General features: G+C 35.8%; 1 protein-coding gene across 1 annotated transcript; it reads right to left on the bottom strand.

Moving 5' to 3' along the window:
• Nucleotides 1-105: 105 nt before the first annotated feature.
• Nucleotides 106-9,116, bottom strand: ATXN3 (ataxin 3). Its single transcript, XM_010174529.2, has 10 exons — nt 8,938-9,116; nt 8,316-8,360; nt 6,858-6,943; nt 6,377-6,443; nt 3,908-3,995; nt 3,523-3,655; nt 2,245-2,420; nt 1,698-1,821; nt 871-950; nt 106-200 (listed from the first exon to the last, which is right to left on the bottom strand). Exons 1-10 carry the CDS (start codon nt 8,989-8,991, stop codon nt 106-108), a joined length of 948 nt encoding a protein of 315 aa, XP_010172831.2. The 5' UTR covers nt 8,992-9,116.
• Between the last annotated feature and the right edge of the window lie 1,491 nt (nt 9,117-10,607).

Below are 10,607 nucleotides of genomic sequence, written 5' to 3'. Positions count from 1 at the left end.
CCTGCTTCCAGAACTCTGAAATGAACCCTGCTTGTGCAACATCCACACAGTAGAATTATAATGGAGACGTAGTGTTTTGACAATAAAAGGGAAAAAAAAGTTATGTCATTTCTCTTCTTCTGTATTCAAGTGGTTTCTAACAGATTCCAGAGACATATTCATGGCTGCTTGAAGCATGTCTTCTTCACTCATATCACCTCCTACAGAAAATAAATACGTATCAGTTGTAATAAATGCACAGAGCTAGTTCTCAACTGCAGTTAAATGCTTTCTTTGTGTCTTTTGTCCACACCAACCTGTTTCCACCCCACCTCCAAAACTGGTTTTGTTTTTGTTTTTTAAAAATCGTTGAACATTTTACACTTATCTTTCCATCCACAATGGTCAGTTTGTAACAAGTAATACACATTAATTTTGGATCACCAAAGCTTAATACTGGCAAGGTCTACATACTGAAGTTCTACTGAAAACTGGTTATAGTAATTTTGTCAAAAATTACTCCAAGTTTATTACATTGTCATACAATTTTAAAAGTCATTTAGAAAACAAATTGTTGGCACAGATCCCAAAGATTACAATTGGTAATGCTCATGCTGAACAAAACAACAAAAAAGAAAGCCAGAACTGGAATGGTGTAATAGTAACGCTCTTCACTTTGAAACAGGATATTGACATTCCAAGCAGAACAGGCTTCTCGAGAAAGTGATCCTTTGCTTCACTGCCAGAAAGAGTAATGGCTATGATACGTAGTCGGAATGGCTGCCAGAGTGAGGAAGTAGGCAGGCAAGGAAAGTCAGGAAACAGAGCACAATGCCAAGGTGAAAAGGATGTAAATATTTCAGTGTTGGAAAGTAGTTTAAAAAACAATACCTGGGTCAGCTTCCAGAGTGCCTGGGCTTACAGCTTGCTTATCATGTAAGTTTGGGGTCTGATCTTGCTGCGGTAGCTGCCTGAAAGTGTTACAAATTTGTAAGACAATAAGATTAACATCAGTATGAGACCTGTGTCAAGTCTATTTTATTGTAAAGAAGGCCAAGAGTGAGAAGTAGAAGCTGCTTGATACAGTAAGACCCCTGCACCTAAAATCTCTTCAATCATTTCACCCTGCTAACCTTCAGACACCTATCTTCCCAACATTAAATTCCAACGTACATTACTATTTTCCCAGAATTCAGATGTTCTGCATTTCCATTCTCTCATACAAAGTCTAACTCCCACAACTCATACCATTTCTCCCTGGTCTTTATTTCCTCCATCACTAGGAGACAGAGATAAGAAAAAGCTACAACAATATCCCAACTGTATTAAGAAGGTGCTCCAGAAAAGCAACATAAAATATGATCTGGAATGCTTTCATGTGTTGCACATTAAAGGCATAATTACCAGAAGCAAAGTCTTAGAGAAATAAACTTTTCTTCAGGAAAATAATTACAGAAATTTAGAGGATTTCATTAAAAATGTATGTTTTCTTTCATCACAAGACTGATGTTGCATTACTAACAGATCCCCTCTTATTTACAGGTTTCTTTTCTTCATAGGAACCACCTGGGAATAGCAAAATTCAAGTACTGTTAGGAAAGTTTTATGTTAAGATATAAATGTTAAGCTGGATCTCAGTCAGAAACCCATCCACACCCCAAAAGCACTGAAAAATACGACATGTACTTCCACATGCAGTTTTCTATCAACTACTTTACTTTTCAAAATATGCTTGTCTTCTCCTTCGCAGTTCTTCTGAAGAAAGAGAGTCTGTCTGACTGGTGTGAGGTGACTGAGGAACATTCTGTGGTAATGAGTCTGAGAACTCACTTCGACGACAACCTAAAACCAGAACATACCATATCCTACTAATTATAGTAAAATGAAGTTAGTAAATGAAATATAGCTTAAGAAAATGTCTTCAAACTCAACGGGAAGAAAAAGACTTGTTGGAGAAATAAGCACCTAGGCTAACTTCACTTGATACCATGTCTCCTCCTCACCTTAGGACTGTTTTCCTTCCCTCCTGCCACCCTTTGCCAATTTGTTCTTGTTTCCTAATGATAATCCTAACATGAAAGTTGCAACTTTTCAAAAAGGAGATAGCTACAGAAAATTCTGGATTGTCCTTCCATGCCTCAGAGACAGTCTTTTCAGAGAGCCTGATGCATACTGGAAAAAGTGGCTGACTGAAACCGGCTTCAGTAGCTGCCTAGAGCATAAGCAACATGAACACTACAGGAGAAATTCTGATGAGCACTGCACCTTGCATGCTGAGTTGAATGGCTCTGCGAAGATCAGCTTCTTCATCTTCCATATCAATTTCCTGCCTACTTAGAGCCAGGGCTCTCTGAAAATTCTCTTCATCTTCATCTAACATGCCTGTTCCATCAAAAGGATGGTTAACTTCTGTTGCTTGGTCCACATCACTTCTGGGTAGCCTGTGAAATTGATACATTTATGGCAGAATTCAGACAGAAATTCTACTAACTTTTGCTGTGAGATTTAAAGTAAATATTTTCTGCTGATTTAACTCTACTTTTTTTTTAACTTTGGAAAAAACATTTCTATTGTGAAAAATCTGTTACATAAACAAATATTTTCATATCCACATGAAAAAGCACAAAAGAGTGGCAAGCAAAGCAAAGCAAGTAAAATTGCAACTCTAAACCCAAGCGCATGTTAACAAGAATCCGTTTGATAGGAAAAACTTCAGAAACAACAAGGCCACAAAAAGCAGTAACACGTGTTATTTGAACCTATTGCTATTTAAACAGTTACACCAGCAGAAAATAGTGCATATGGTCTCCTTTTTCAGGAAGCTTTAATGACCACACTAGAGAAACAGATCCTCTGTAAACTATGCACACTCTCCATGTTATTGTTAAGGAGGCTGTTTTTATTCCATCAATTTATAACATCAGTTTACCTTTACAAAATGGAATAAATAACAACAAATTAATTCCTCTGAAAAGCCTTAAGTCTTTTTAACAGAATGCAACTTATTTGCTATGAAAATGTGATCACTGCAGAAGCAGTACTTTATACAGTTTCAAGGATGTTTTATATTAGCAGTAGGCATCACAACAGAGCAGCACCACAACATTTACAGTGAAATGATTCCAAAAGGAAATGGTGTATGATTTATATGACGTGGAATTCAGATATGGGTTTCTCGTTCTTTTCTACTTATGACAGAATGCTCAAGCCAGTCTTAATTATAGACTGATTACTATTAACCACAGTTTGGTAAGATTTTCTAACCCATTTTACTATAATCGGAATAATACTGTAATCATGCAGTTAAAAATCTGCACTATACAACACCTATGCACATGGAAAGACTATTAAGGCAGTTTTTGCCCACTTAAAACTACAGCATTTGTATTCTACCAACTTGCTTTTACAGTGTGCAACAGTAGTAAGCATATTGCACTAAAGGTACTTCTAAGTACACCTCAAGGGAGTTGTCTCCATGTAGGCATTAACCATGGGAACCAATCATACTGAACATTATTAAAATGAAGTATCTGTTTACCTTACCTCTGATCTCTTGACTGTGCTGCCTCTTCTCCAATTAGTTTTGGTCGCTGAATCTGCTGTACCCGAATCATCTGCAATAGCTGATCAGCCTCACAGTCTGGCAGGTCACCTTTTACTACGAATATGGAATAACCTGAGAAAAATAAATCATAAGTCTACAGCATTAAGGTGCATGCATAAGCACTCTAAAATGCACACTATGTGGAATATAATGATGTGCAATTTATTACAATGTAAGGCTCTACCTTTCATTATAAGGACTTGGGTTATTTCGCTATTGCAATCATAAAACTAAGGGTAGTTAACTGAATACGTAAGTTCTAATAAATAATGATCATAACCTACTTTTAATTAATGAGATTTAACATCTGCAAGTTACTATTACCTTCCTGTTGTAATTGAGCCAAGAAAAGTGCAAGATATGTATCTGATATTAGTTCTGGACCCATCAAGAGAGAGTTCAAGTTAAACCACTGTAATTAAGAAAAAAAAAGGTTTGAGAGAACAAATTAGCATAAAGTTTACTCGGTAATCCATTTCTGTACATTGTGGTAATTTTCTATGATGGAATATCCAAGTAAATCTAGTAAAATAAATATTATCAAATCAAAAGTCTTTCGAAGCACAATACCTCTATTGCTAAATGTTACCCTTCAAACACTCTTCAGCTAACAGGAGATCTGAAGCTGGGCAATTACTGCATGCTCTCTCCCATTACTGAACACTGGTACCAGGCAAACAGATTAAAACAGATAAATAAAAATATAACGGTAGAAGAATTATTTCAGACAGCATTAATTCTAGTTTTAAATCTGTTCAGAGACTAATGAAGGAGGAAACCCTACATAAGTTAATGCTGTATCTTAATAAATTAATAGATAAAGAAAACAGAAATTGAATTCTTTCCATCAAATACTTTCATTAAACATGCTGCCTTTAATAGCTGGTGATGATGAAAACTATTGTTTGCTTCTCTCTGAGAATTTTTAAATTTAAAAATTGCAAAAAAATGAACTAAAATTTAATATGCTGATAGTACAGTATAATATTACAATAAGGGACACTTGAGACAGTATACACAGATAATTTCTAGTTCCCTTAAGGAGGCAACTAGTCATTTATAATAATTCCTCTAGAGAAAAAAAATATATTCAACATGGACAACAAAATATTCTAGCTTTAAAACCTCATATATATATTGCAGTCAATCTGAAGAAACGTTTTTATACCATACTCGTTCAATTTTATTATCTAATTTTAACCCAGAAGCACCATTTCAGATAACAGAAGGAGAATTCTATCTCCATTCTCACAAAAATGCATTTTCTACCCAAATATCCATACATGCAGTCATACACTTGCTGTCAGGCCCACACTATAATTTACCTGGAATACAGGTAAGTGACTATCTGCCATCCTGTCATTCAGGCACTTAATTTGTCAAAAACACCCTTTGTCACTAGGAAAGGCTAAGAAGACCAAGAGTGCAGGAGTGAGGGAGAAAAAGTTACGTCAGCAAATACGATGGGCAGATTACAGACAAACTTTTAAAAGGGAATATGGAGGAGTAAGGTTTGGTTTAAGCTAATTTTGCTTTAACTGTAACAGAAGAGAAGTGGGACAAATCTAAGTCAATACCTATTCTGTCTAACTTTTCTCATTACTCTCTAGATAACAGACACCTAGTGTTGTCTTCATGTGTACAAGCCACACGTACAAGCAAAATACATCCCCCCTCCTACTTAAAACATTTTGGGCTAGAATGCTATCTCACAAAATTCCATGAAATATGGTTGTATATATAATAAGGAACATTCCCATACTTTTAACAGCCCTTTCAGCCTTTTTGATAACAAATATAGGAAAACTGTCTGTAAACACACTTTTAAACTAAAGCAGAACAGCAGAGTTTAGTTTGTTTACTCACAGGTGAACTTTTTTTCTTTTTCTTTTTTTTTTTTTTTAATCTGGGTGACAACATAGGTAGCCACCACTTGAAAAATGAATCAAATGGGTAAAGATTCCTGTCCACTACTGTAGAATTTAAAAGCTTATTTCAAAAATAGCACTTTTATGACCAAAAAAACACAGAAAAAAATCAAACACCAAACCAGCTTATGTTGTGTAAATGCTTATGCCGTATGATCCAGAACAATGATTGGCTACTGAAATAAAACACTGCACTGGTGTCACAAGGGACATGGATGTGACTTATTATAGAGGTACCATATACTTGTATGGCCATCCCTTACCTTTAATAACCATTTCCTGCTTATAATACAACTGTTTCAGAAAGTTTTCTAAAATAGTGCAAAGTTGTAATTCTACTTCCCCCAACCTTATCCTGATAGATACTCTTAAATAAGAGTAATCATAAATATTAATACATTTGAAATGTGAACTTTTTCTTATACCTACTGTCCATTTAAATTAGCAAAATTATTTTTACAATGTCAATAATTTAGTGCATTAAAATTAAGTTTGCATTCTATAGGGATCCTAACCCTTGTCTAGGACTCCCCACCTCTGTAAATTTTTTCTGCTATTTTCATGCAGAAAAGAAAGAAGAGAGCTAAAGACGTTGCACCGACTGTACCAGAGCTGCAGCTCCCTAGAGAACAGGTTCACTGCGGAATCGATCCTAAGGTCTTTCCCAGGCTAACGTTCATGAACAGCTGCCTGGCATTTTTGTGAAATAACAAACATTTACTCTTTTCTCTCTCTCTTTTTTTTTTTTTTAATATGGGATACTATTAAAGCAAATTGCAGCAAAAGGCCAACACATGGTCTGCTTGCAACCACTTTTCCACCCCCATTCTGAAGTAAATTTTTAAATAAAAAAAGACAATGTCACCTGTTTTCCTAACTTTCGAACTGTAAACCAGTGTTCCTTATAATTACAAATAAATGATTTTTCATTTCTGTAAAAAGAAAAACAAAAGGTATAGATAAAATTAAATACTCTCATATTGGAGTGTATATTAATGATAAAGTGCTTCACTAATTTAAACTTCTACAATAAAATTTCAGTAATATAACTGTTGATGTTACAGAGTACTCATACTGCTTTTACAACATTTAGGAAGTTGTCAACATTACTGAAATCTCCATATACCTGTGATGCCACAGATACTGAGATATCATGAAAGCAGAGAGGACAGATGCTCATATACACCCTCAAAAGGAAAAAAAATATAAAGACAGAGGGAATAATAAAAACATCAGAATGTGACAGAGCTTGAAATAATAATTTTAAAGAAAGATTTAAATCACAGATTAAGAATATTATTTTTCTGTAAAATGAAAGCAGGGTTCTAAGAAAAAAAACATCTTACATAGGGTCGATCCCAAGCCTCTGATACTCTGGGCTGTTGAAGAGGATTAGTTCTAAACCCCAAACTTTCAAGGCATTGCTTATAACCTGTCAAAAAAATAACACTTTTCATGAGTCAAAACAGTTAAATCTAAATTTAAGCAACGTCACCATCTTAACTGCTATAAACAATTACACTGTTTTCATGAAACTTAGATTCCTAAACATTGCTAGGAAACCTAGGAATCACGTTACTGAAAATGCAACTGCCATGACTCCACATGCAAACGTAACGTGCACACTGTATCTAAGGGGAAGTAACAAAACTAGATTTAACTGAGATTGTTCAATAAGCTTTACTCCCCCAGACAAAGCTGTAACTTCACCTCCCACAGACACTTCATAAGTTGTCATCTCTCTTCTCTCCACGTGCTGCTCTGCCCTCCCTCTCCCCTCAAATACAATGTCAGCCTTTCCCACAGCAACTACTGGAAATTTTGCACCGCTGGATTGTCACAGGATCAGTCAGGTACATTAGCACAAACTCTTTTACAGTAACTCTTTAAAGCTATCTGAAATAATGCTGTAAGAAATGTCAAATGAACAATTCATCTTCCTTTCAGTGAGCCAACTATGTAGCAAGTGAGCAAAGCAATGACAGGGCAAAAAAAGTAGAATATGAGGAAGCAGTTTTTTTCAGCTTCAATATAGAAGCAGCACAACCAAGAATACAAGAAATGCCAGCCTGTTAATGGTTTTTCACTGAAGAGAAAAACAGCCCTGTCCTGCCATAAGGAAGAGAGGCTCTCAAGGGATTCTGGAACATTCACAAGTACCTCTGAAAGCTCAGGAGGCAGCCAAAGGTGCAAAGCATTGACTACAGCTCTAGTCTAGACACAAGCCCCAATTCAGTATTCAATACCTTTTTTTTGGTGGTTGTTCTGGTTTAAGTATTTCTTATTAATTATTTTTCCATTATGGTCCTTAAAAAAAAAAAAAAAAAAAGAAAAAGAAAAAACCCATCTCTAAAGCATCTGGAGTGTGTTATAATAACTGGAACACAGATACTGCAGATTTTTCCATTCTGCAGACCACTGTGGTAACCACTGCCAAGGGCTTGACAGCCTAATTTGAGAAGACAATCTCAAGTCTGCTTTTTCACCTGTAGTCTATGGGAGCCAAGGTTTACACATGAAGTACCCCTAAGAAGCAACTTGGAAATCAAGCTTATTGCCAGTAGGTGTCATTTCAGAGTTCAGGAGCCAATGGTTCTACTGTGTGTTTAAGGGCTCATGAACTGAAGAACTGCAAGTCACTGCTCTGAATGGAAAACACTCTGAAGATTTAGTAGTCCAGCACTCAATACCATTGAGCCTATAAACTGCAAATTAGATGAAAAAGCTCGATGTCATTTCAATGATATGAGAGAACATATATTGCATAAATTAAAAAAATTCTATCAGTACAGAGCCATGCTTACTTGAATTGAGAAGAATCCACTATCATCCATGTTTACAGAAGGCTGCTGCTCAGCGTGAGGTTTGGAGGGAGAAAAGGGAAAAATGGTGTAAGCACAAAAGGTCAGAAATAATTCACTTTTGAAAATAAACATAACTGCATACTTAAAACAACAACTAAATATGTCCTGAGTTGTTGGATACCTATTTAGTTGTTGTCCAAACAACTAAATAGTCTGCAAGGTTGATTACAATGCCCAAATAAGCTTATTAATTAAAAACTCAAACCTTTAGATTAGAAATGCTCTGTGATTAAAGGACAGACAGGCAAGGGAACTTCTGTTCCTCTCTCTGCCAGTAGCTTACAAAAACAAAAGGCAAATCACTGACCCTCCTCTTGCCATGCCTGACCTTCCTACCTGTAAGATGAAGATGATGCAGCTTTTTGTAAAATTACTGTAAAGTTGTACTAGTAACATTTGAAAATGCCAAATTTAAGATGGGTGAAAGAAAAGGTCTATAAACTTAAAAATTTTTAGCAATAAGAAATTAACCTTCCCTAGCTATGCAAGAATAGCAGATCTGTGCTATACAGTATTAGATTTCAGGCAAATATCAAGCAACCTCAAATTAAGAAGATTTTACCTGTAAAAATGTTCTATATTCTTCACTAGACACTCCTCCCTCTGCCATTCTCATTCTTTCTTCCTCATCCAGCTGCTGTGCAATAGAGGATAACTCAACAGGACTAAAATATTCCCCTTGTAGCAAATTATTCAGACAGTGCTGAGCACACAATGAACCTTCTTGCTAAGATTGGAAGAGAAAAAAAATAACAGAGACAACAACAACAAAAAATCACATTAATGTTTTACTCTGTAAAGTGACTCAACCATTTAATTCTGGCAAACTTCCTGCCCTCCCCACTCACCCAGAATGCCATATATTTTTCAGATGCATTACACTGCATGCTGTAGGATACACACCTCCCATCCATTTGATGGGAGAAAAACCCCAACACTCATACCACTCTATTTCCTCAAAGGAAAGAAAAATCATGTAGAGATGTTATTTTTGAAAACACTGTAAAAAACTGACAACAAATCACACAATCTGCAGCCATCAGGACAATGGATTCTGTCCTCTTCCAAATTACCTCCACAACATGCAATGGTTTAGATCTCTGCTTCCCAGTAACAAGTGTTTTCTGCAGCAGATGCTCTCATTCTTTTTTAACTTTTCTTCCCTGCCAGGTGTGGCTGTTGGCCATCTGCTCTCCACATGTTGCTAAAGAAAAGCAGACCACTGGGACTCTGGAGAGATTTCAAACTATATATCTGCAGAATTTATTTCCTTCATTTCAGGTTACTCACCCCGTTTAGGTTATAACTGATTTGTTTATTGCCAAGAAAGTGATTAGGAGCTAGAGGAACAGTAAATCTCATTTTCCACAAGAAATTTATATATAGGAACTAGATAAAAGAAGCTAACACTACTGGTTCTAAAAACTTTTTGACAGTGATGAGGTGACAAGAAAAAAAAATAAATTCAGCATATTAAACAAGAAAAATATTTTTTGTAGATAAACCATTTAAATGGAAAACTTCAGATACTTTGTTACATATCCAGCACATTGGCAATAACAGAAATGTACAATAACATTTTTAGACTGTCAACCCAAATCAAATACCAGTAAATTAGAAATGTCAGTCATGATTTTGTAGCAGAAACTTAAAAATATCTAATCTGAATGAGTGCAGGTCACGCTCCATCATTTTCAACACTGCAGATAAAACACTGCCTTGTTAAAAAAAATCACCACCAACCAACCAAACCAAATTACAGTTTCCCTTGAAAAGCCACCTTTCTTTACAAACAACTAAACTACAAATGCAAGACAAGATTAACATAATTTTTAAAGTCCTGCCCTTCTCTTTTGTGTTCATCAGCCCTCATTTTTATTTACATTAAGAATTCTAATGTGTATGCACTCTATTAAAAACAAAACTAAAACCCCTCAACAAAAAAAAACCCCATCCCTCCCTCCTGCCAAACCCTCAGAAACTAAGAATACAAGAGCATTCCCTGGAAGAATACTCTCTAAACTTCCATGAAAGCCTCATACAAATCATATGCACAAATCTCTCTTGAAGCAGGAACCTCAAATTTCCCTTTGCCCCAGATTACAGAATCTTCCTAGGACTCCATCACTCAATTGTGCAAAGAGTCACTAAAGCTTGACTGACTGTACAGCCCGTGTCCAACTGAATGCAGAAACCTCCTACACTCATCTCCTTCCCACAACAAGAAGCTCA

The sequence above is a fragment of the Antrostomus carolinensis genome, unplaced genomic scaffold (assembly GCF_000700745.2).
Source record: "Antrostomus carolinensis isolate BGI_N321 unplaced genomic scaffold, ASM70074v2 scaffold25708, whole genome shotgun sequence".
In the NCBI taxonomy this organism is placed as follows: Eukaryota; Metazoa; Chordata; class Aves; order Caprimulgiformes; family Caprimulgidae; genus Antrostomus; species Antrostomus carolinensis.
The sequence above is the reverse complement of the archived record's forward strand: the minus strand, read 5'-3'. Positions and strand labels throughout refer to the sequence as shown.